The sequence below is a fragment of the Podarcis pityusensis genome (assembly GCF_964106645.2).
Source record: "Podarcis pityusensis genome assembly, chromosome: 2".
Classification (NCBI taxonomy): domain Eukaryota; kingdom Metazoa; phylum Chordata; class Lepidosauria; order Squamata; family Lacertidae; genus Podarcis; species Podarcis pityusensis.
Genome location: NC_138029.1, coordinates 6,037,533 through 6,063,645, shown reverse-complemented (window position 1 = coordinate 6,063,645; position 26,113 = coordinate 6,037,533). Strand labels below are relative to the sequence as shown.

The window sequence follows — 26,113 nt, the reverse complement described above, 5'->3', positions numbered from 1 at the left end:
GAGTACATTCTACACTTGAAAGAAGAAAGATTAGCATTCTGCACCAAGAATAAATGAATTCTGCAATCTGTATAAATTATGCAAATCAAGCTCCAGATTCTCATGCTCTTAATAGTTTTTCTTTTTTACTGTTTTGAGTAATTTATACTGCTAGTACTAGTTATGCTGAGGAGTAAGGTGCTATGTGGAGGACTGAATCCCCAACAACAGGAAATTTTATTTAAGTGCTCTTCAGACTCCAGAGATTTTAGCAGACATTGGTCAGATGCTTTCAAGAATATTTTTGCAGCCATAAGGGGTAGATACTTGATTCTTATTTTAAAAGCTGAAATTTTCAGGAAGGTGAATTCACCCAGTTCTGTACTGTGCACTTTTCCTATGCTTTTGCAGAATTGCAGAGTATATGCGTACACACACACACACACACACACACACACACACACACTATACTCTTGAGGACTAAGCCAAGATTCAATGTGGTCCTGATCCTCCTCTACCAAGGGATCTCAAGGTTTACTAACCCCAAGGAAGGACCTGGCATCCCAGCACTTACCACCTTCTGGGACAGCTCATCCACCAGCAGCTGATTCTGCTGGTTTTTCTCTTCTACCTCCTGGGATTTCTGGTCGTAGTTGACAGCCAGCTCTTCCAGAGCTTGCAGCACCTCCTTGACCTCCTCCTTGGCTGAGTCGTTCTCTGACTGCAAGTGGCTTAGCTCACGCTGCACCTTTTCATTGTCCCCACGAGTTGACATTAGCAGCTGGTGGGGAAGAGGCAGAGAATGGGATAAGGAAGGACCCAGTAGGCCAAAAGTTGTCAAGGGCAGTCAAGAAAGAAGCAAGACGGACTGAACAGGAGGCTCAAATAGCGATGATGTGGGATAGACAGGCATCCGAACAGAGTGCGATAGAGGAGTGTCGAGAGAGAGGGCTCGTCCACTCTTACCTTTTGCCCCATGCTTTCTACACACAACTCTGCTCTTTCCCAATCTATGTCCAAGTGCTTTTTTGTTTTGCCATGCCACTTTCCCCAGGAAAATCCGCTCTTTAATTTGGGACAAAAGGCAATGCAGGTTTTCCACGGATTGTCATTTGCTCTGATTCAGTGGTAAAGAGTGAGAATTTGAGGAGAAAGCTCCAGGAGGCGTTTGCCTCCTAGGGTGGATCATAAGGAAAGGGTTAAAATGGGTGTGATATGATTGGCCAGTGAGAATGCAAGGGGAGAGTAAAAGTTAGAGTGGGGGGTTTTGAAAGTAAGTTGAGGTGTGGGAGTTGAAGAAGGAAGAGGGAGGTTTAGGTGTGAGTTGGTAGAGTTGTATTGTGAGAGAGTGAGAGGAATTGTTAGGTGGAGTCAGATAGATAGTTGGAATAATCAGTTTGGAGTTGTTAGGAACTAAGAATAAGAAACTGACAAGAGAAAAATTAACTGAAACCATAAGCTTGTTCCTGCATTAGTAAACTTGATTATTTGTTTATGTTAACAACTGACTGGACTCCATGTGTCCCCGTGAGAAGCGGGGTGGTGGCAGCGGAAAAAGCAATCGCAGTGGCGGCACAGGGTCAATAGACCGTCAAGCGTCCAGGGGCCCTTTGTGTGATCACCACAATGAGAGAGAATGCATGCAAGCTGGAATGGGGTAGTGGTTAGCGTATTGGACTGGAATAGCAGAGTTCAAATCCCCCAGCCTGAGCTACCTCACAGGGTTCTTGTGAAGGCAAAATAGGAAGGGGCACCATAAGTTCCTTGAAGGAAGGGTCAGATATGAATGCAGCATGCAAGTATAAAGATGATATACTCAATAGAAAGAACATAGCAAGGAGAGAGACAAAGTTCACACCAGCATGCATGCACATACATGTCAACATAGAAGCAAACTCTTGTAAACAAACACATACAGCACTGCTCACCTCCTCTTGGTCCAGCATCTGCTGCTTGAGCTTCTCCATCAGTTGGCTCTGCTGATTGATTTCATCATCCTGGATGGAGAGGAAACAAACATGTCAGTGGTGGTAGCCACCACGTGCTCTGCCACAGACACAAGATACCAGGCATGGAGAGAAAGGTTCAGGGTCTGAGGTGAGGGTAGAATTTCAGGCATCCAAGCGACCCGAGGGGGAGGGGAGGCTGAACAGCATAAAGGAAGGAGGGGAGGCCTCAGACCTTGTCATCAAGTTGCTTGTAGAGTTTGCGGATTTCCTCCTCATACTTGTGCCGCTCCTCATCTGAGATCCGGATGACAATGGAGGAGTTGTTGTCATTCATAGGCATCTCATCGCAGGTATCAGGCACCACCTTCTCATCATCACTCAGCTGCTCTGTTTCTGGGACGTTCTCACCTGGGAGGATTGTTTAAAAAAAGCAATTAAAATAATAAAAAACCCCACTGTGTCCCATCTCCACATGATTTAAATAAGCAGCAGCACCTTATTTGGATGCTGTCATGAAGGCAGCTACGCAGTGCCGCCCCACAACATTGGCCACTCCTATTCTAAGAAATTTGTTTGCCATTTCCTGCCTTTGGCACTTTGAAGAATTGGAAGGTGGTTATATTTTGTATTAATACCCAAGTGCCCTGAAAAGTGCTATCATATATGACTCTAGTTTATTTATTTCAACTTAAACAATATCAACTGATATGTGTTCTAGTAATCAATATCACCTATTTTACAGTGAATCTAAAATGTTATACTGTTAGTAGTGCTGTAACAAATTGCTTGTGTGGAATGTTGTACTATGTTTTGAAACAAACTGATAGTAGGTTGCTGGGAGCAAAGATCAGCTGTGGTTGTCCCCAGATGCAGACATGGTCATAATTCTTGCTACAAGTATTTCTCCACCACCACAATTTTGGTCTGTGTGATGGCTGCTATGATGGGAGAATGTGCAATTATTATTGTATCATTTTAAAAGAAGGTGGGGAAGTTTCCCAAAGGGAAAACTTTCAACAAGAACAAGCCCACTTGTGCCAGAGGACACCTCCCACTCCAAATACATGGGGTGGATGTGGATGGCGATGTGTCCCTTGAAAGACCTGAAACTTTATTACGAATCGGCTTGCTTATGTTGGCTGAAATAATGGATGACATTGCAGAACTCAGGTTTACTAGATTTGGAAGGTTTCAATAATCGCTTTGGGTGGTATGCCTACGTGAGATATGAAAAAGGTAAAATTCATAGAGGCTTCCTGAATCATATCATAAGGAAGTCACTATATAAGTTATGGGAAAAGTATAAAGATGTATCGGAACCAAAAACTCCCTGGTGGCTATCCCCTCTGGAGGCCATTGCAGAGAAAAGAAAAAATATGGAAACAAACTGAGCCATGTACAAAGACCTATTAGAAGAAGATAATCAATCGTAAGTGAAAAAATTCGAAGAAATCAGACATCACCTAACGGACTGGCTACAATATTACCAATTAAATGAGGTTTTTAAGATAGACAGGAAAAATGGTTTTGCAACAGAAGAATCAAAATTAGATAAAGAATTAATACAAAATAAGAAACGAGTAATATCTAGAATATACAAGCTTCTTTTAGAGTGGGAGGTGAAAGATGAAGAGGTGAAAGAAGTAATGATTAAGTGGGCAAAAGATTTTGGCAAGAATATCCAATCATCAGCATGGGAAAGATTATGGAATAAAGAATGGAAATTTACGGCCTGTTATCCACTAAAGGAAAATTTCTTGAAGATGTTCTATAGGTAATTAACTCCCAGCAAACTGGCCAAAATGTATAAAATGAGATCTAATACTTGCTGGAGGTGTAAACAGGCAGAAGGGACATTGCTTCATATGTGGTGGGGCTGTAAAAAAATTAAGAATTTCTGGGATACTATTTATGAGGAACTGAAAAAAAATATGTTTAAGCAAACTTTTATAAAGAAACCAGCAGCCTTCCTCTTGGGCATTTTAGATTCAGATATTCCAGATGAAAAAAGGAGAATATTTCTATATTCTACAACAGCAACAAGAATACTGATTGCCAAAAAATGAAAAGGAGAATCAGTACCAAAGAAGCAGATTAACGGACTTCCGGAGGTGGCGCCAACGGTAATGGCGGATTCCCTCTAACTCGGAGGGAAGCTGCTCCACAAAAATCGGGTCTACACCGCTTCGGCGCAGCGGGAACCCTTCAAATCACAGGCGGGTGAAGCCTGTGACCCTGGGACTCGGCGGGCACTGTTTGCGCCCCCCCAATCTGCAAAGGAACCCGGCAAAGGGCTCCGGAACAGAGCGGGGAAGTGGCGCTGTGCTGTGAGTCGTCTGCTTCTTTTGTGGAGTGAAGCCGCGTAGCTGTTGCCGGAGAGCGCTGCCTTTTTTCCTGGACAATTCGGACTTTAAAATTAACACCCGTGAGTACTTAGAAACTGAACAAATGGGACAGTAAATGAAGATTTGCGAAAAGGACAGAATTGGATTATAAAAAAAAGAAAAAAAAATCTATTGAATTTGGTACGGAGCGGGAAGGGCTAAACAGGAAGTCACCCTTCCGTTCTTTTGTAAATAGAACAAAGCAAAGGCAATTTACACTAGAGCTTAGAAAATCGCTTTTAAAAGAGCAGATTCCAACATTTTAAACTGGGAATATTCTTTTTGGACTATTTGAAGGAGTAAAAGGAAGTTATTTTCGTCCTGATCCTGGAGCGGGGAAGTCAGGACTGACGTGAATCTATCAAGAAAATTGTGTGTGACAGATAGTTAAAAGAAGAAAATTCTTGTGACTTTACTGTTCCCTTTCGCATTTTAAAGGAATATATATGGATAAAGTATTGCAAGTATTTTGGAAATGTAGCAAAAACAAATATAAGTCTTCCCCCTAGGGGGAGCCTTTGAAACTGTAACTAATCTTAAGGACTTGACAGTTGCTACAAAACAACCGTGGGAAAGCGCAGCAATGTTTTCAGAAGTCTGGGTGAGCCTGCTCTACAAAACAAATACTCTACTGGAAGAATTACATGATAAGGTGAACCGGATGGCCAATTCGACTAGAAATCTTAGACAGGCAGTGGAATGTTTTGACCAGACTGTGGGAATAGATGTGGAGTCTATCCAGGACTTAAACCAGGAGTGTGTTTTGACAGAACAGGGGTTTGTGGCATCAAACAGGAGAGTGTTTCGACAGAACAGACCCAACAGGAGTTTGATCCTTCGGATTGGAAAAAGGAACTTGGAAAAAACCAGATTTGGGAAGGGAAAGTTCGGTGTGGTCTGGAAATGGGGGGCTGGATCGACCCCCCTATGTCGGGATATCTGGACTTTTTAAATACGGTAACAGGCTGTGATATGTTTGGGATTGTGGGGGCCCACAATTATGGAGGGTCCATGAAGTATGCTTCTAAACACTACATGGAATGCAGCGATGAATTCGGAAAAGGGTTTGATCTGATGAGAAGGGCTAAAAACACTATTAAGTTGGAGTTACCACGAGCAAGAGACTACAGCCACAAATATGAAGAAGAGCAGCGGAAGGGCCGTGGAAGTGACCTGAGGGCCTCGGACATAAGGTCACCGGGTTAGATTGGGGAATAAGGACTGACAAATCCCGGAACCAGGAGGAAGGGACGTTGGATAAAGATTGGACTTGTTTATGTGCTTCTTTTTCTCTTTTTTAACTAATAGAATGTTTTATAAAGTTGATGAATGATAGAAAAATGTTGGAAGAAATTACCTGGCTTTAGTAAAGATGTATAAAGAATTATGAAAGAACATTATGAACACAAGAAGTTGGTAAAGTTAAGACTTAAATTTTAAACTTTAAGGTTTATTTTAATATAGAAAGATAGGATTAAATTAGTTTAGAATTCTTTTTATGTCTTATTTTTTTTGAAATATGGAAAGGAAAGGATTTGCTGGGATAATTAATAACTAGAATACAAAGGAAGGGAGGAGGAGGAGGTCTAAGAAAGAAGGTAATGACAGTTAAGGATTCGAAAATAATGAACTTGTTTTGTTTTTTTTCTCTATTTTTCTTCTATATTCTCTATTTTCTCATATTTGTACCTTTATTTTTTGTATTTTTATTTTTTACCTTTTGTTTCTGTTTTGTTTTTGTGTAAGTTTTGTATTTTTTAAATTTCAATAAATATCATTTAAATAAAAAAAAAACACAAAGAAGCAGATTAACAAAAAGATAAGACAGACATCTATTGGAAGACATCTATTGGGAAAGCTAAGTAATTGGAAATTCAGAATATGGTGGCATAAGTTTTCTTTTAAGAACTTATGGATGTATGTACCGTATTTTTCGCCCCATAGGGCGCACCGCCCCATAGGATGCCCCTAGTTTTTTGGGGGGTGGGGAATAAAGGGGAAAAAATTATTTCCCCCCCCAAGCACGGGGCTGGTGCGGGGGAAGCCCGAGCTTCCCCCGACCCCAGCCCCGAGAACAGCCTGCTATCCGCAAGCCTAGGGAGCCCGGCGGAAGTCATGCCGGTCTCCCCAGGCTTGCGGAGAGCTGCGCGAAGCCCAGGCATGCTCTTCAGCGCGCCCCAGGCTTCGGAATGCAGGCAGCTCTGCGCAACCCTCGGGAGACCTACATGAAGTCGCGCCGGTCTCCCGAGGGTTGCGCAGAGCTTCCTGAAGCCTGGAGAGCGAGAGGGGTCACTGCGCACCGACCCCTCTCGCTCTCCAGGCTTCAGCGAAAGCCTGCATTTGCCCCATAGGACGCACACACATTTCCCCTTCATTTTTGGAGGGGGAAAAGTGCATCCTATAGGGTGAAAAATACGGTATGTTCTTCCTTTTTTATTATTTTCCTACTTTCTTCAATTTTGTGGGGGTGTGTGTGTGTGTGTGTGTGTGTGTTATTTGTTAGTAAGAAATGGAACAATTTGTAAAATGTAAGAAAACTAATAAAAAGCATTATAAAAAAGAAAGTCCCATGCCTTCTTAAAAAGATGCAACAGAAGTAGATTGAACTGCAATCCAAACACAGCGTGCAGATTTCCTGCTCACCATTGCGCCAGCGCCCTAGCTCAGCCTCCAGCTTGGCAATTGTCTCCTTCAGGACCTTGTTCTTCTCCTTCTCCTTCTCAAACTTCTTCTTCCACTGCTCAGCTGTCAGTTCCAGATTCACCGATGCTGTATTCTTGATTGTCTTGGCCCTGCAGTGGGGCAGAACTAAGCGTAAGATCCTTTACGCAGATAATTGTGTTAGGGATGCCAAATACCCTTCACAGAGAATACAGGGCTCCCTGAAGAGAAGGAATTATTGTTAGCTAAATTTCCAGCTGTAGTGCAGACCCCATATATTCCAAGGGATTAGGAATTTTGCCTTGCCAGGTAAAAATCTACTTTCCCCCAAACTTTTGCTCTTAAATTCCCTGTGCCTGAAGGAAAACTGTGTGTGTTTCTAAGACTTGCAACATTTTGAGCAACATTCATTTTTTCTCTTTTCCTGCAACAGAACTCAATGAAAGGAGTAGGATGTGGCTGGGTAGTTACCTCTGTCCAAACATGAGTGTAGATTTGGTCTCGGCATCATTGTAGCTGGAAGGTGAGCAGCAGATGAACATGGTCGTGCGGCAGTTTCCACCAAGGGAATCCTGGAGGATGCGAGTCATCTTGCTGTCCCGGTAGGGCACGTAGCTCTTCTGCATAAGACAATATGAAGCAGGCACATTTGACTTACTGGTATTCATGCACTGGCAAAACTGGCCACTAGACACCCCAAAACACACCACGGCACCCTCTTAGAAGGGAAAGGAAAATTCACTTTACCCAAGTCATTTTGGAATCAGTCTACTACTGAATATAAATTTATCCATAAAAATTTGGATATTTCTCAACCAATGGTAGTTAATCTACTATATATTTTGGAAAGTTGCTTTTTTTGTTTATTCAATATGCATTTGAATAAACCTCTTAAGATATTGTAACCCATTTTACAGAATGCAGAGAAAAACATGAGTTGAGAAATCAGAGAGATGAGCTGAGGGAAGTCTTGGAGTGGGGGGGAGAGGTGGGGGGGAGAAATTAATGAAGATGATTTGTTTTGATAATTTGTTATGTTGAAATTGTTAATAAAATTTATTAAAACAATAAAAAAAGATATTGTAGCCCAAAGTTTGCATGATGGTTCCTAAGATAAAACAGCAGGTTTTCATCTCTGTATACAATTGGGAACCATTTTAAATCAAGATGCCAGACCGAACCTTTCAAAACTGCACTGATTTTAACCATTGGTTTCAAAATGGCAATTTTCTTTTTGGTTTCTTAGGATACCCAAACAACATCAAGTATGAAGCTGCTAGCTCATTATAGTTGTTGACCAGTAATCATTGTTCAATGGAGGTTTTTAAGCAAAAAGAGGTCCATCTGTCATGGATGCTTAGTTGAGATTCCTGCATTGCATGAGGTTGGACTGAATGACTCTTGGGTTCCTTCCAACTCTTACAATTCTAGGATTGTATATTCATAGTGATCTCAAAGTGCCAGTCCATATAGCCAAAGACAGAGGGGTCAACAGGTTTGGGAGAATCAAAGGTTTGCGGAATTTAATTTATTTGGGGTTTTTTTTAATAGAAAACATATCCTAAGGGGGAACTCCCCACAACTGTAGACCCTCTATACCCTAAATCTCACAAGCACCTGCTGCCTTTGCCATGAATCCATGGTGGAGAACATTCCCTCTTGAAACCTTGCATAATCACTTAATTTTCACATTCTTGCTTTTTTCCAGTTAACGGAAAGCATATGTGCTCTCTTCAATATCATGGTACCAATATTTTTGCTGCTGAGAGACAATTCAAGATAACATCCACTTGTATATTGGTTATGTTTCCAATTACCTTCAGATAATAATACAGAGATTTAATGATATAACACCTTGTTGATTCTGGATTTTAACTAGTTTGCTGCTTTGTCTGTTGAACTTTGACTACTAAATTTAGGCTATATACAAACGTTGGTGACTTTATTTATTTATTTATTTACTTACTTACTTACTAGGTTATATACAGCTCTCTGACAGACCTCCCAACACAAGCCTGCAGCAGGGTTTATCCTGGTCTAAGTGGGTATCTGAAAGCTGGGCTGTAGCTAAGGAGACTGCCCACTGTTCTTTTCCTGTGCCTGAATACAACACATTTGCCTCTACATTTACACACTTACCTCTGTGGGAAACTCTCAGAGCTCTAATAGCAGCCTGCAGGATATACAAGTCTCTTGTGGAGAGCTTACAGGATGTATGCAGCAGTGGTCCACAAGGTGGCTTAGCTTACTTCCTGTTATCCAAGTCCTTGCAGTGTACTGGTAGGGAGAGGAGGAGGGAAGAGGTGGTGGCAAGGTCAGCATGGTGCAAACAGGCTGGTGAGGCCAATCTGGCACTCCGACAGACGCATTTGCACCTCACCAAACTCTCCACCGCTTCATCCCTCCCAGGATGACACAGTGAGGCAAGAAACAGGAGGTCAGGTAAGCACCGTTGCCCTGCCTTGGTGAGCATTGCTGGTTGTATGTTGCTCTAGTTTGTTCTATTTAAGGCTGGCTGAACATGCTCAGACACAACGGCTTCATGTGTTTGGTGTTCCAGTCTAAATAGTGCAAAGCTATTGTCTCCCAAGGAGCCAGAGCTCACCGTGCCCTCAGCCAGAGCAGAGATGACATTGCCAAGTGCTGACAGGGACTTGTTGATATTCTTGGCCTCATCCAAGACAGCTCCCTCCGCTCCAGTCTTGCTGACCTGCCAGGAAAAAAGAGAAGCTTGATTACTGTGTTGAATAATTGTTGATAAGTATAATTATTTCAGGCATTGCTGGGATCTGTATAGATTTCCAACATGGGACAGCTAAATCTTTTGTTTATGGGAGAAATTAGACCTCGCCTGACTCTACAAGTGGGCCAGGGATACCTGGCACCTACACCCCCTTGAAAAAACCCCAGCACCTTCTCACTGCCAGCCAGATCCACCAGGTAAAGCTTCCCACTCAGTTTCTGTTCAGTCTCCATGTTCTCCTGCTTGATGTTGATGAGGAAGATGCTGTGGCTGCGGGAACTGTGTTCATTCATGTCTGCAGGGGCAAAACAGTGAGAACATGGGAGCGCTAGAACCAAGCCGGTTCCCTATAGGGAAATTCTGAGCAGGGATTTCCTGCACTGGAAAAAAAAATACCCCAACTCGATGCCTATCTAGGCCTAGGGTGGTATTCAATTAAATAGTTTCACAGGCAGAATAGAGGTGTTGTTACCCAATTGTTTGTACACACACTTGTGTCTTTTTCACTGTGGTCTCTGGACAAATGTCAATGCATTAGGAAAAAAACTACTCAAAGAGCCATTTGACCAGAGAGAAGAATGAAATGAACATGAGGGAGCTGTGATGAATCAAGCCAAAGGCTCACCATAGTCCAGCATACAGTTCTGACAACAGACAACCAGATGCCTGTGTGAAGCCCACAGCAAGGCCTGAGTGCATCAGCCACTCTCTTCACTTGCAGTTCTCAGCAACTGGTATTAAGAGGCACTTTGCCTCCAACTGTGACCACTGCATGCACAGTATGAGCAACAATGGCCTCATCATGTCTTGTCCAACTCTCTGGATAAAGGGGGTATTGTGTGTGGCCTGGAATCCACACATGCAAATGCATAAACATTTTTCCCAAATATTTCTTACTTCCCAAAGGCTGAGGCGAGGATAGAATTACTGTGCTCAGAAAACACAAAATGTGAGGCTGTATTAGAACGCTTATCTTATTTTTCTAAGAAAAATAAAGGGTTTATTTGATAAACGAGGGAATATTCAGTCATGCAGACTCACAGCTGAAATTGTAAGCCCAGGAAGAATGTTATCACACTCTGTGCTGTTTGTGTAATAGCAGGTCCATGTTTTGTGACTTAGGCATGATTGGGAGCAACACCACACACTGCCTCTAGGGTGCAGCAAGATTGTTGTTTATGATTTCACAGTTGGATTAGAGGCTCTGTTAAGACTTGGCTGAGATTCACAGAAGCCAGAACACACCTTCCCAAAGCACTGATGCTACACAGAAGCCCCATTGCCACCACAGCTCCCTGGTATGTTACTTACCAATCACAGTCTAGCTCACTGGCCCTCTTTAACCCAAAGTCCATGATGGGAACCTCCATCCTTTCCATATAGAATCATAGAATTGTAGAGTTGGAAGGGACCACGAGGGTCATCAAGTCCAACCCCCTGAAATGCAGGAATCTTTTGCCCAATTTGGGGCTTGGACCCACAATCCTTAGATTAAGAGTCTCATGCACCACTGACTGAGCTATCATCCATCACTTCTGACTGAGAGCCAATGTGGTCCAGAGGTCAGGGTGTCAGGCTAGCACTGCGAAGACACAGGTTCACATCAGGACTCTGTCATAAAGCTTGCTGGGTGACCTCAGACTAATCCGTTTCTCGCAGCCTAAACTACATCACAGGATTGTTGTGAGGAAAAAATTGTGGAGAGAGACGTGTTCACTCCTTTGAGGAAAGGCAAGATATATATGTCATCAGTGAATGAATAAACAATACTGTCTATATCTCAGGCTCCACATCTCAGACATTTCAAATTTGACACCTTTCATTTCCACGACCAGGCTCAATTTTTAAAAAAGTAAATAAGTAAATAGAGAAGTCATATTTAATTCCTGGTAATTTTTATTTTCCTGTGTTTGAGACACACTGGAGCAGAAAGGGTATTTCCACGTCACAGATTTAAAAGGGTTCAATAGCCATTCCTGCACCAACAGTATTGAAAAAGGGATCACATTTGACCACCCCGATAGCATTCTGAGGAAAAATAATCATGAACTCACAATAAAAAGGATGTCTGGAAGGGCCCACAACTTTTCAGTGTAGATGCTATAAAGGTTTAACAAGGCTCAAGCACGTGTTGCTTGTCAACCCCTAGGCTGTGTTCACACCTGATATTTAAAGTATCGTGATCCCTCTTTAAACCTTCATGGCTTACTCCAAAGAATTCTGGTTGCTGCAGTCTGCTGTGTGGAGGTTTGTTAGGAGACCTCTGTTCCCCTCCCAGAACTACATTTTTCAGTTCCTCTTCGCAGATAATTCCCCTTTTGTGAGGGGAATATAGGGATCTCCTAAGAACACGAAGCAGCCTTAATAAACTCCAGCCCCCAGGATTCTTTGGGGGAAGCCATGGCTGTTTAAAGTGGCATCATGGTGTCTTAAATGTGGCTTTCGTTTATTAAAGTGTGAGAATCTATTAGGAGTAGCTCTCTCTGCTTGAAATCTGAGCCCACCTCACTCAGGCCTTCCCTTAGCGTGAGCATAGTACTATCCCAGTGTTTCCTGGGATACAGACCACGCCTGTAATGACTTGCAACCCACCAAACCGCATGCAGCCAGCCTGCCATGGCAGACACCACTGAGGGGTTTGATTAAAACAAACAAGTTGTACTGAACTAGTTCAGAGCTCCCCATTCACCCAACCACACCATCATAATCCCTCCGGCCTGTTTTTATTTCTCAGAACTCACTGGTAACAGCCACATGACGGTTAGATTTCCCCTCGTCAATGACATCCAGGATTTCTTCAGGGCTCGAGACAAAGCGCTCAGTGCAGCCCTGAGGGGGGGAGAAGAAAAGGGCATTTGTCATAGTATATATGGTGATGTTGACCTCATTTCTCTTTTTTTTAATCCAGGCTGCCACCACCACCATGCCTCACACAGCTCAACCTGGGCAGCTGCCCCTGTCTTCTGGCCGTAGACAGATGCCCTAGGGTAGGTTTCCCTAAACTAGTGCCCTTCTGCATTTTTTAGGATAATAATGTCCATCAGACCCAGCCAGGATGGCCAATGGCAAGGGATGATGGGAGCTGGAGTTCATCACTACCTGTAAGGCACAAGTTGGGGCAGGAGGCCTTAGGATATACACAAAGGTTCGACTGAGGAAGGGAGAAAATTGTGGGGACTGGTTAGACCATGATAATTATACAAAAGTATCTACACCTCTAGTTATTATGAGATTTAATGACCAGCACAGTAACTGCTCTCAAAACTGCCTTTTTGTTAACTTAAACTTGGATGTATCCAAGCACAAGCCTTGGAATCTTACTGAAAATCCTGCCTTCCCATCCAAAGCTTGAAAATGCACCCCTGAGGTAACCACTGGCTAGACCCAACACTCAGGCCACTAGTGCTCTCTTCCTTCCATTCTGGCCAGGAGTGTGACTCTTTCCCAGGAATCTCACCTTCACAAATGGTACCCGGTTCTTGTCCTCGTGAACAGAAAGATTGGTCTTGGTCACTATGGGCAAGGAGAGGAGATCATTCAAAGAGGGCACAGTTGATCCAGGAGCATACATTTCACTTCAGTCCTTCACCAGGGCCAGCGCCCCTGACAAAATCCCCCCCCCATGTCACTATTTCCTATCAAGCCCTTCTCCTTTACTCTTTCAATGCCCTGTTCGTACCATTTCCCCTCAACATCCCTGATGATAACTCACCATCTAACAGATCACGGATTTTGTCCAAGTAGATTTCAAAGTAGGAAACCTGGGATGGGGAGAGAGAGTAATTAAATAGAACAGACATAAAGATGTGGGGGCCCTCAATTTTCCCTCAGTTATCATCCTTGTGACCACATACCTTTCTAAGAACCACAGTGCTCAAAGTGAGAATAAGTAATACACTCTTGTCACACATCTACACCATACATCTAATCTAAAGCATATTTATGCTGCTTCTGAGCAGTCCTGACTTCCCCCAAAGGATCCAGGGAGTTGTAGTTTACCCCTCACAGAACTGCAATTCCCAGCATCCTTAACCAATTACAGTTCCCATGATTCTTTGGGGGATGCCATATGCATTACATGGAGGGTGTGGATGAAACTGCCAATAATTCCTTGAGAAAACAGAGGGGGAGCCTGAGCCCTGCGGTTGAGGACTGGCCCCTTTGTTCAGTCCTGACCTTTATAGCCTCTTTAAATACAACAGTGGACCTGAGGGCTTATCCACACTTACCTTTTGCCCCACTCTCTCCAGACAAAGGTCCATGCTTTAAAGCTCCATGTCCAAGCATCCCTGCTTTTGTGGTTGTTGTTGCTCCAGAACTTTCCCCATAAAAACCTGCTCTTTAAAGCTGAATCAGAGCAAACAGTCACCCATGGAAAACCCAAATTGGTATTTACTCCAAAGCACTACAAAGTAGTTTTTCAAGGGGAAGGCTGAAAAAATAAATCACACACATGGACACATAGCTTTTAAGCACAGAGCAGTGTCTGAAAAGTGGGGGTGGGGTGGTAAGTGTGAATAAGCCCTTCTTCCCTGGACTGCTTTGTGTCAGGCCTTGGCTCCCTGCTCCATAGGGTGAAAGGAGTGGAGATTAACCTTTCGCTAGCTGATTTGCAGGACCCTTTAAGACCCAAATCCTTCTGGTCCTAGGACCCCAAAGCACCTGTCCCATGTCACTGCTGCCTATGGGAACATGGGAAGTTGCCTTATACCAGGCCGGAGTATTTTCCTGTCTAGCCCAGCTTTGTCAGCTCTGACTGGAAGTGGCTCCTTCCATCATCTCAGGCAGAGAATATTTCCCATTACCTGATTTTTATTTTTTAGTTGTTTTTTTTTACTGAAAATGCCAGGGATCAGACTTGGGACTTTCTTCATGGAAACCATGTGCTCTTCCATTGAGCTATGGTTCCTGGAAAGCTTCTCGATTCTCTGCACTAGTTTTGTCTGGGTAGCTCATGCCCAAGAAATATTATTGAACTTTCCCTCCACGTTCACCAGCTGAGTTCACCTACCTGAGGTCCTTTGCCAGCCCTGGAACCAGAGGATCTGACTCCCTGACCAAGATGTGCCTTTCCAACCATCTCATTTGAGCATCCCACCCATTGCAAATACAGATCCTTTGTTCCCAGTAGCCACCACTGTTGCCCATACCCCTGGCCCCACCGCTATTCCGTATGCCTCTGACCTTAATGTGGAATTCCAGGTTCTCATCCATAGAGTAGATGTGGTTGAAGATGTCCTGGGCAATGCGAGGGATGATACCCATGAGCTGGGGGTCATGCAGCTTACCCTGGAGGAACAGAAACATCAGGAATGAGCCAAACGGATCTCCTCAAATGTTTTAGAGCTAAGCTTTTAGGGGATAAATAGTCCCATCTCCAGGTGGTAAGGTGGCAAGGATCGCCTACCACTGGGGTAGGGAACCTGTGTCTCTCGAGATGTGGTTGATGTACTGCAACCCCAGGACTACAGTGCCAGCTGAGACTGATGAGGGTTGAAGTCCAACACCATTTTGAGGGCCACAAGTTCCTCACCCCATTCCACTTTTGCTTCTTGAACTTATGAAACGGCCTTCTTGTCAGTGGCTTCCTAGCTATGACCTAGTTTTTTCCATGCCTTATATTATATTATATGCCTTCTCACCTCCATGGTGTGAGTCTTTCCCGAGGATGTCTGCCCATAAGCAAAGATGGTGCCATTGTACCCAGCCAGCACATCTGCAAGAGAGAGAAAGAAAGAAAGAAAGAGGACTCATTTATTTCCCCAGTTGGCTTTCTGCCTCACCCTTCCTGCCCCTTTATACAACTCCTACTAAATGCCCACCATTTTACCGATACCCAGACTAACCTTTGACAATCTGCATGGCACAGGCATGGTACACCTGATCCTGGGTAGTGTTGGGTGGGAAGACACGATCAAAGACATAAGGCTTGCCCTAGAAGGGGAGAGAAAAGAGAGGTCAAGGGCTACCTAGGAACACCAGAGGCTTATAGGAAATGCCCATTCCATCTAACTCACGCAGCACACACCTCACTGTCCACCTATTCTGTTTCCATACTCAACCAGCTAAACAGCAACCAAATCCTATGCATTCTTACTTGCAAACCCAACTCCAGTGTGCCTTAAAGGTACCCCTGCCCGTACGGGCCAGTCGTGTCCGACTCTAGGGTTGTGCGCTCATCTCACTTAAGAGGCCGGGAGCCAGCGCTGTCCACAGACACTTCCGGGTCACGTGGCCAGTGTGACGAAGCTGCTCTGGTGAGCCGGCACCAGCGCAGCACACGGAAACGCCGTTTACCTTCCCGCTATAAAGCAGTACCTATTTATCTACTTGCACTTAGGGGTGCTTTCGAACTGCTAGGTGGGCAGGAGCTGGGACCGAAAGACGGGAGCTCACCCCGCCGTGGGGATTCGAACCGCCGACCATACGACCGGCAAGTCCTAGGCACTGAGGTTTTACCCACAGCGCCACCCGCGTCCCGTCCAGTGTGCCTTAATCCCAAGTAAATCTGCACAGACCTGAATATGGAAGGGTCCCCTACTACAGTCGCCATCCCAACCCTACTTTTGTTTTCCAAATGTCATGACAAGGCCTTATCATCAGGGGCACCTAAGCTATGGAACTCTCTACCCCATGAAAGCTGGCAGGTTACATCTTTAAGCACCTTACTATGAACCTGTTTAGATGTGGGAGGGCTTTATGAAAATTTAAATTGTGATTGATTTTGGTTCTTGCTTATTATTATGCTGTTCAGATGCTTTATGTCCCCCCCCCCACACTTACTGTTTATGATTACATTGTTTATTTAGACACCCATATGCAATAGAAGGTCTAGGGGATCTATAATTACATACATACATACATACATACATACATACTATATACTATATACATATTTCTTCCACTCCTCCTAGATAGTCTTACCTTGGAATTTCCAAAGTATTACACCACAGCTTGCCTCTGGGAGATCTAATTATTTACAGAGCTTGGATAAGAAAAGTGGATTTAAAAAGCCCCCATTCCCTCAGTACTGCTTTTTTGTCCTGCTGCTATCCCTGGTGCTATGCTACTCTGCTAGGTCTTGCCACAAAACAAACAGCATTACATGCTTTGTGGAGATGCTTCATTTTTTTATATACTGTCCACACACTCTTTTTTGTGCAAGCAAGTCCCATCCGCCCCTAGCCAGAAGGAGGTGGAAATCCAGTGAAATCATACAAAGGAACCAGAGGGTTACTTTACCAAAGGGTATGTGTTATTCAGTCTAGACCAGCCTTTCTCAACCTTGGGCCCCCATATGCTGCTGGATGACAACTCCCAACATCCCTGACCACTGGTCCTGCTAGCTAGGGATGATGGGATTTGTAGTCCAACAACATACGTCTGGAATCCAACGTTGAGAAAGGCTGGTCTAGACACTATGGTTCTGACAATTGGCAGGTTTTTTGTGTAAAATGATCCTCTGGGTCTGCAGCTCTTCCCTGATGCATCAGAAAGGGTCCAGCAGAGCCAGGCCAGGCCACAAGACCTGTGTCAAGGAGCCCACATGGGAAGGACTGGCTGAGTTTCTGCCCTTGCGCACAGACTGCTCTGAGAACAGGGAGCTGTCCAACTGCTGGATGCCTTTAAACATAGATTTGGTGGCTGTTCTTAACGCCAAGCCTCTTTGTAGTGGCCTCTGTCCCTCCATTTGCTATAGCTCTGATATGGTTCTCCCAAGAACTGTCAAAAGATGACTCTTAAAATCAGGCACATGCGATGTAATACTTCCCAGTACCAATGTGGCTCCTCCACCCTGTGTAGATTACAGCACAGCCATAGCTCAAGCATCTTGCTTGCTCTTTGGGGCACTCAGTCCACTTCAACCTGCTGTTGTACTCATGCTCACTTTGCAAGCTTCCCTACAGGCAACTGGTTCACCACTGTGAGAACAACATGCTGGACCAGATGGGCCACTGGCCTCATCCAGCAAGACTCTCCTTCTGTTCTTATGACTTGTGGCAGGATAACATGTACCTGAAGTGCTTCTGTGCAGTAATTGCTTAACAATCTGATGCATTCCGTTTTGACTATACACGATTTTGTTTTTTGGCACGATCCCTGGAATGTAACCCTGTGTAAGCTGAGAAACGCTTGTATATAGATATCTTCAACTCGGAACACCATGCATTTGAAAAAGTGGACTTTGGACTATGAAAGCTTATGATATAATAAATTTGTTAGCCTTTAAGGTGCCACAATTGTTATTAAAAATCTGAGTGCCTGAACTGAAACTGAGCTAAAATAATGAAGAAGCTTAACAGCAGTGGGCCCTTTAAAAAGTTTGGTTTCTCTGTTTCGAGTTGTTTCACAAGACAGCTGGACACAGTCAGATGTTTTCCCATCGGCACAGATGCACTCATGGGCAAGTTATTTGTCTGACTTTCCCTTTAAGGTGCCACCAATCTGCCTCTCCAGGAGCCAAGCCTGCTGCTACTCAGTCAGTAAAGGCAGAAGCAAGGTGGGGATGGGAGCAGCTGCCATCACTAGGGCCTATTGAAGGGCTATGGAGGCTCAGGAATTTAAATAGCCTAGAGGGAAGGTGGTAAGTGGCCTCCTGGAGAAGGAGAGACCCAGACTGAGACCACCACTACAGTCCCTTCTGCCATTTGCAGAGAGAGCCCTGAGAAAAGACCTCCCCAGTTTCCCCCAACTATATTGCACTAGGATTTGGGATGACCTGGACATTGAGGGTGGCCTTGGGCTATGTTAAAAAGGGTCCAGCAGCAGACTCCCAGAACTTTCATTCTACAAACACTGGAGCCTTGGGAAAGGCGCCATCAAGGATGGTTTTGGATGCATGAGCTGGGAAGAGGTGATTGTTCTACCTAGGAAAGGCAGGTGAGAGTTGGGAGCCTGATCCTGTATGCAATGAGAAACCTCATAAGTAGCTGCACTTGACTTGTCTGGCCTGCATTGGGGGCTTAGTTTTTGAACTTATTTATCCTTGGAGACCATGGACTCTGAAGCATTTAACATCACACAGTCCATCTGAGCACAAACCATGAAAACACTTCATTCTCTGCAAATTTAGTAGACTATTTTCTATCATTCTTCTGCACCTGCTTCCTTTCCTTATCACATTTTGTGGACACAGAAGTCCATAGCTGTCAACTTTTCCCATTTCTTGTGAGGAAACATTGACAGCTATGCAGAAGTCTTCTGTTCTATTTTTAGGAGAAATATTATTTAAATAAACCTGGGAAAGAAGGGGGGTTTTTTTGCAAGGGGGTAGAAGAACAGGAAGTGATGCTCTTGTGATTTTCCTTTGATGTACCATACCATTTTCTTGAGACAGCTACACTGCAGCTTGAGACAAGCTGAGATAACAGCCCCCTTCCAACTAACTAGCCTGGGAAAAGTTCTTCATTATTTACAGCCTGATGAGTGAATCACTGATTTCATTTCAACTTCCTTGTCAAAGCAATGAAGGCAGGGGAGGCAGGGAGAGAAAATGGATTCTCTAACATGCATGCAGTGCTAGTGATGTATGGAAGTGAGAGCTGGACCATAAAGAAGGCGGATCGCCGAAGAATCAATGCTTTTAAATTATGGTGCTGGAGGAGACTCTTGAGAGTCCCATGGACTGCAAGAAGATCAAACGTATCCATTCTTAAGGAAATCAGCCCTGAGTGCTCACTGGAAGGACAGATCCTGAAGCTGAGGCTCCAATACTTTGGCCACCTCATGAGAAGAGAAGAGTCCCTGGAAAAGACCCTGAGGTTGGGAAAGATGGAGGGCACAAGGAGAAGGGGACGATAGAGGACGAGATGGTTGGACAGTGTCCTCAAAGCTACCAGCATGAGTTTGACCAAACTGCGGGAGGCAGTGGAAGACAGGAGTGCTTGGCGTGCTCTGGTCCATGGGGTCACAAAGAGTCGGACACGATTAAATGACTAAACAACAACAACAACAAACATGCCGTGCTTGGATACTCTCACCCATTGTAGCTTCTTGCAGGCTCTCCACTTCTTTTCAAATCTGCTTATATTCCTACCCCCTCAATCAGAAAGGTTGATTTTTTTTCTCCGTTAGGCAATATCACAAGCAGACTTACTTGAAAGTAAGCTTGCTTGAGGCCACCAAGCCTAGACAACAATTAGCCCAACCTAATATTTGGCACTGATGAAACTATCCTCCAACCTTCAGTAAGTCCTTATCCTGGAATCCTTGTTATCCTCTAGGAATCCTTTGCAGCTGGAATGGGAAATAATGAGAACAGCTCAATCGTCCTACTCTAATTGAAGTTTGAATCTGTGAAATTATTTCCCCAACTAATCCCATAATCAGAGATTGATTGATTGATTGATTGATCAGTTAACAATAATTTTTAAAGAGGCACAACGTGCAAACCAACTGCTGTACTGCTTCATGCAGGAAAAAAATTAATTTGTACTGAAATATCAGTACCAAACAAAGATAGTCTAGAGTAGAACAAATAAAAAACAAAATCCTTCCGACTAGGCTGTAAAAGTTACAGCTAGCAAGAGAGCCAGAGAAATAATTAAATTTAGATTAGGAGAAAAATTGAGAGCTTTAAAAGTAGATGCACTGAGGACTGCACTCACAATGAATTCTGTACCAAAACATGCTAAAGTTTTGTAAGTGAAAATGGAGCAAGTTTGCATAATTTATTTCGGCATCAACTAGCAATGTAACACATAGAGCAACGAGAAGGTGTCTAGAAACACTAGTCCCTGTTCTGGCTTCTAAGATTTCACAAGTCACCGCCCACACATATTCAGATCTATCTATCCTCACAGTAGTAAGAGCTTGACTAGAATATGCTTGAGGGAGGGCTTATGCAGCAATTATCAGGATATTGCATTGTGCCCAGTGTTGAATTCTGCAATAGTGTGGTGTGATCCTGAAGTATGGAATACACACAACCTTGACACAAGCCCTGACTTTTTCTTCTTTCATTTCCTGGATTAATACACTAACCTGTATTATTAGATATGATCAAATGATTAAAGTTTATTTTGCTTTTTAGAAATATGCTCCCATGCTATGCTCTTATTGAGAGCAAGACAACCCCCCACCATCATTAGAGCAGAGCTCAGATGCTTAGTTTTTGTAGGGTACTAAAACTAGCATCTGACAACCAGCAATGCAGATAGCCGAGACAATGCTGATTCACAAGAACACGGGGGAAACGTCCTCTAGACTATTCCTAGTAAATAGGCATGTTTTAGAATAGGAGACTCTGTAGCCCTCCAAACATTGACTAAAAAATGCATCATTCTTTACCATTGCTCACACTGGTTGGGGATGATGTGAACTGGAGTCCAACAATATTCCCACCCCTGATTTAAAACAAACCCCATGAGTTAAGAACAAAAATGCTCTGTTTTCCGAAGTGGCTTGCCAGGTGGGGCGAGCTGCTAAGGTAGCTTCCTGGTAGGTAGGCTGCTGGTGCTTACTGGGAGGAAGAAGGGCAAGATGACTTGGAGGCCTTCCTGGGGTCAATGCCCTGGCAGGAGCACTGGATTGGCTCCACTGGTTTAACTGCACTGCGCCAGCCCCTCTTGGTAAGCAACAGTGCCCCATCTGCAAGCCACTCCTGCATCAAATACAAAAAGCCAAGAAAGCTGTCCCCTGCACCTACCAGCTCTGAAATTGAGCAAAGCTGGGTGCGGTTTCCTATGAGCCTCATACGACCCTGTTTAGGCAGCACAGGTACATTTTGGCAGGCATCAGAATCCAAGTGCGATAGTCCTCAACTCAAGGAAAAGTACCAATGGTTCATGAGCATAGTCAGGATTTTTGTTAGGGAGGACAGGCTTTTTTTGAGGGGGAAAGCAGAACCTCATATTTGTATTGATTTATATTGATCTGTATTGATGGGGGGCAGCCTGTCCCCCCTTGGCTACGCCCATGCAATGGTGGATTCAGCTAACTGGTCCCACTAGCAAAAGCCTGTGCAAAGCCTTCCTCTAGCACAGCGGGGCTTTTCCCTCCCTCTTCTCCCTCCACACCTCCCCAATTGGCTCAGGTGTGTTTGCATGGGGAAGAAGAGGTGATATTGTTCCACCAGGCAAGCGGAAATGTTTGTGCATGACATTGAATGCCTCCCCCACCATGTTAAAAATGGGTAGTATTCAATGCTCATCCTACTCAGAGTAGACCCATTGAATCGCAAATGAGGAGAGCGCTATTTCACACATGTCCTGCTTGTGGGCTTCCCTTTGGGGCATCTTGCCGGCCACTGTGAGAAAAGTTAATGAACATGACTAATTTAGGTTTGTTCATTTCAGTGGGTTTGCTCTGAGTAGGACTTGATTACAACCCTTAGAAATGTGTTGAGATAAAATACATATGTACGGTAAATATGCATTTTCTAATAAAATACATACTTACAAGTTGTATTTTTAATTTAAAAAAAACAGATTAATGTGGAAATGTGATGAAATGGATTTGTGAATGAAGGAGATGGAAGCAGCCTCGTGTAGCAGGTGCCTGTAGTGGTGCTACTCCTCATTGAAAAAAGCAAGGGCAGAAAGCCAGGCCACTCAGCAATTACAGCTAACCTGACCAATCCAGAACCTTCATACTACCAGCCAGCCAGCCAGTGGCAAGGGCTGATGTTGCATAACCTTCCCCACCAACTTTCTGTGGCTTGGAGACACACTGTGTCCAGAAAGCCCACTATACTAGGCAGGCACCAGCCTCAGACCACCGAGATTCCCATTACAATGTGCTGAACTCTTCCATAGCCTCTTTGCCATCTTTCATTGGAAAATTGTCAGCACAAGCGTTCTTGGTTTAGAGCAATGGGGATCATCAGAAGAGGTTAGCAGCTGGGGAAGCATCTTCTCCTGCTCCTTTGGGCTTCTGGCGCTTACTTATGTTTCCAGGCTGGGGTAGACCCCATAGGGAAAAGGTCACAAAAGAATCATCTGGTTTGTAATCACTAAAATGGGAATAAGCACTTAGATCACTTACAGCAATGCGATTCCCCCAGGGAGGTTTGATAGTGATGAGATAATTCAGCGCTTGACTAATTCTCACTGCCTTGCAGGAAGCAAGTGTATTCAAGCTCTCTTGTCTTCTCAGCATCTAAACTGGCACTGCTGGATGGGATGAGCAACAACAGCAAAAGGGAGCAGGACAGCCAGGCCATTGTGATGGCAGCAGCCTTGTCAGAGCAGACACACACTGCCTCCTTATTGTGATGCTGCTGCCTGTGTCCAGCCAGAGGAGGGGAAAGAGCCAGCAGCCAGCTGTCTCTTATCTGCCTCTGCTGCAGATGCTGTTGAGTAGGGCAGCAACTGGGCCCAGCCACCCAGCAGGCAGGAACTAGCAGAGTAATAGAGCGTAAATCTTCCTAGGGCTTTGAGCTTTTGAAAGACTGGCTCCCTTGCATGACCAGATCTAAGCAACTGGAGGCGGAGGAGCCTCGGGCCATAGCTGCCACCCAACCAGATGCTTACTCAGGGCCTTATCAAAGCAATGCCATTGGCTCTACTGTGACTCCCTGACTGTGGAATGCTCTCCCCAGAGAGGCTCTCCTGGTGCCATCATTGCACGTCTTTAGGCACCAGGTAAAAACATTCCTCTTTACCCAGGCCCTTGGCCATTAAATAATCTATGGCTTGTTATTATGATTATGTTATTATTGTGCTGCATTATGTGTATTGTGTTTTTATTATTATCCTGCATAAATTACATTCTTAATGTACACCACCCTGGGATCTTTGGATAAAGGGCAGTATATGAATCAAATCAAATAAATAAAATACTACAGCAATAAGATGAGCAGAACCGCAAAGAGAGGGAGACAGGAGCAGCAAGAAGGTTAAGGGAGGGGCATGGAGCAAGAGGAGCGGCTCAGCACCTCCAGAGTTCTCTATTAGGATTCTCCCCAGGCCACACCATGCACCACCTCTCCTACACCTCTCCTTAATTCTATTTTTGGGCTGGCTCGAGTGTGTCTTTCAGCTTTGAAAAAACCTCTGGGTTGGGGCAGGGTATTGGATGTGTGGAGAAACTGGCCTGCAGTAAGTACACAGGTAAAATTTGTGTTAGTTTCTCCACCCACTTTTGCCTCTGGCCCCACCCACCACTGACACATGCCCCCCTCCCAAAGGTCTGGCGCAGTAAGAAACTGGCATCCATTCTGAACCATCTATTAGCCTTCTGCCCAGCCCATAGGATACTTGCATTGGCCCTAACCATTATGCGCCTTCTGGCACCATAAAATGGCAACAGCTGAAAACAGAATCTCCCAAGGAATGCAACAAATGTCGTCAGTTTAGTCAGATGGGTAACAATAATGAATCTGGAATACATAATTGGATTTTGAGAAGATATTTTGAGGCATATGGATGTAATAAGACTCAGCAATATTGAATGTCATCTAATTTGATTATTACATTATAAAGTTGTTCATATTTTATAACAGAAATACTGCAAAAAAAATCTAGAATGAGAAAGGGGTGACCCAAATTATTTTGTACTGAGACACGGATGTTCTGCCCCTCATCCCTTTTTTTTAAATGTTTTTAAAAAGTGGTATAAATTAAACTAAATAGTTGTACTATCAAGACCCAGTGCAATAGGCGTTCCTTCCTCTCTTCCCCCCATGTGCCCCCCAATTGGCTGTGGGAGGCAGGATAGCACCCAGAGCAGTGCTCCAGAGGGGAGAGGGGAGTTTGTTCTGTCTGGCAAACAAAATGCTTGTGCTGATGGAACAATGGTAATAGTGTGACATTGAATTCCACCCTTTTTTACTTTGCTCCCAGCAATGCCAGGGCATATGTGGCCTATCACTTGTTGTTGGACTCTAACTCCCATCATCCCTGGCTAGTATGCTGGCTGGGGCTGATGGGAGCTGGAGTCCAACAACCTCTGGAAGGCCACAGGTTCTCCATCCCCAGCTCACAGAACAGCTGGGCACGTTGCAGTTTGACCAGAGGCACGCTATACACTTGTGCACATTTCTTTTGTGTCTCAGATCCTTCAAATACCTTGTAACTAACACACACACACAACCAGGCCCAAAAGACAAAAAAAGAGAGAATAATATTCCTTTTGGACACAAATACAAGACTGCTTATTCTGTGCCCTGTTTCTGCCTTAACTTGAAGTGGTGGAATTCCTTTCCTGGTCCCTTCTCCATTTACAGCCGCCATTGCCACCACTCTCCCTTTGTGGCACCCAAAGCTGGATCTGCTAAGCTTAGAATCAATTTCCTCTTAGCCTGCTCCTCCCAGGGATGGAGGAAGCGGCAGAAATCCTCTAATCTGCTTAGCAAGAGCCCAGGCGCCTGGCGCTGAGTGGCCTAATCAGAGCTCAGCTGTGTCGGGATGCTGGCGCAGGAAAGTGGCTTTGGGGACAAGGCAGGTGTGGTATCACAGAGACCCTGGCTGGATCAACAGGAAACCAGAGGAAGAGCTGGGAGAGAATGAGAAGATACACAAGCACAGAGGAAGGATTCTGAAAGCATTGCCCAGTGATGAGCAGTGGGAGGCCAGTCATGGGCACATTGGCAACATTTAGAGTGGGATTCAACCAAGTTTTACTCAGAGCAGAGCCACTGAAATTAATAGGCCTAACTCAGTCATGTTCATCAATTTCAGTGGGTTTACTCTGATCAAATCTTAGTTGAATACCACCCTTTATTTCTACGGGTGGAATTATACATAGCACTAAGTGGGGTATTTATGTGGGGAACTGAAATAAAAAATTTAAGGTCTCTCTCTCTCTCTCTCTCTCTCTCTCTCTCTCTCTCTCACACACACACACATATATATATATATATGATAAATGTTCATAACTGCATATTTAAACCACATGTCTGAAACCCCACAGAAAAAGTCCTGAAACCATTTTGTCTCTCCCAAATTGACCTCAAATATTTCTCTGCAAGGTCGAAGGAAAATGGAAAAGCCTCCCCATTGTCTTTTCGTTCACAAATCCTGTATTAAGGGCATGTCTGTGTATGAATAGGGTGAACCTGTGACCTGGCTCAGGAACTAAGTATTTGTCATTACAAAAGACTGGCCAGGCTCCCCAGGGTATCCAATCAAGTGACCATTAACAGGTAACCTGCCAGACAGGAGATAAACAACACACTCAGATTTCTGTTGTAGACCACCTTTTCTGTGATGTAGGTATGATGTTTGTGGGGGGTGGTCTTGGGTTACACCCCATCTGTGATGTATGTATGATGTATGGAGGGGTGGTCTTGAGCTCCAGGGAAGGCAATTAAAATGTCTATATCAGGGCAGGCACGCCTTTGTTCTGGGTCCTCCTCCTTTCCTGCGTGTGACGGGAGCACCCTGTTGCAACAGTCAATAAAGATCAGGCTTACTAGCTGCTTTGCTTCTCAATATTCTCTGGTTGGCCTCTCCAAC

At 44.3% G+C, this 26,113-nt stretch overlaps 1 protein-coding gene across 3 annotated transcripts in view; it reads right to left on the bottom strand.

Moving 5' to 3' along the window:
* Positions 1-26,113, bottom strand: part of KIF5A (kinesin family member 5A) — a 60,175-nt gene that overhangs the window by 20,860 nt on the left and 13,202 nt on the right. For 2 of the 3 annotated variants that reach the window (XM_080989927.1, XM_080989929.1), the window contains exons 2-14: positions 15,563-15,650; positions 15,359-15,432; positions 14,901-15,005; positions 13,429-13,477; positions 13,174-13,229; positions 12,458-12,545; positions 9,887-10,011; positions 9,579-9,683; positions 7,445-7,593; positions 6,956-7,104; positions 2,161-2,336; positions 1,908-1,976; positions 554-760 (exon numbers count right to left, since the gene is read on the bottom strand). In XM_080989927.1, coding sequence (XP_080846053.1) covers positions 554-760; positions 1,908-1,976; positions 2,161-2,336; positions 6,956-7,104; positions 7,445-7,593; positions 9,579-9,683; positions 9,887-10,011; positions 12,458-12,545; positions 13,174-13,229; positions 13,429-13,477; positions 14,901-15,005; positions 15,359-15,432; positions 15,563-15,650 — 1,440 coding nt within the window. Of the gene's footprint in view, positions 1-553; positions 761-1,907; positions 1,977-2,160; positions 2,337-6,955; positions 7,105-7,444; positions 7,594-9,578; positions 9,684-9,886; positions 10,012-12,457; positions 12,546-13,173; positions 13,230-13,428; positions 13,478-14,900; positions 15,006-15,358; positions 15,433-15,562; positions 15,651-22,700; positions 22,844-26,113 lie in introns of those variants that run through there. The other variant, XM_080989928.1, reaches the window with a different exon arrangement.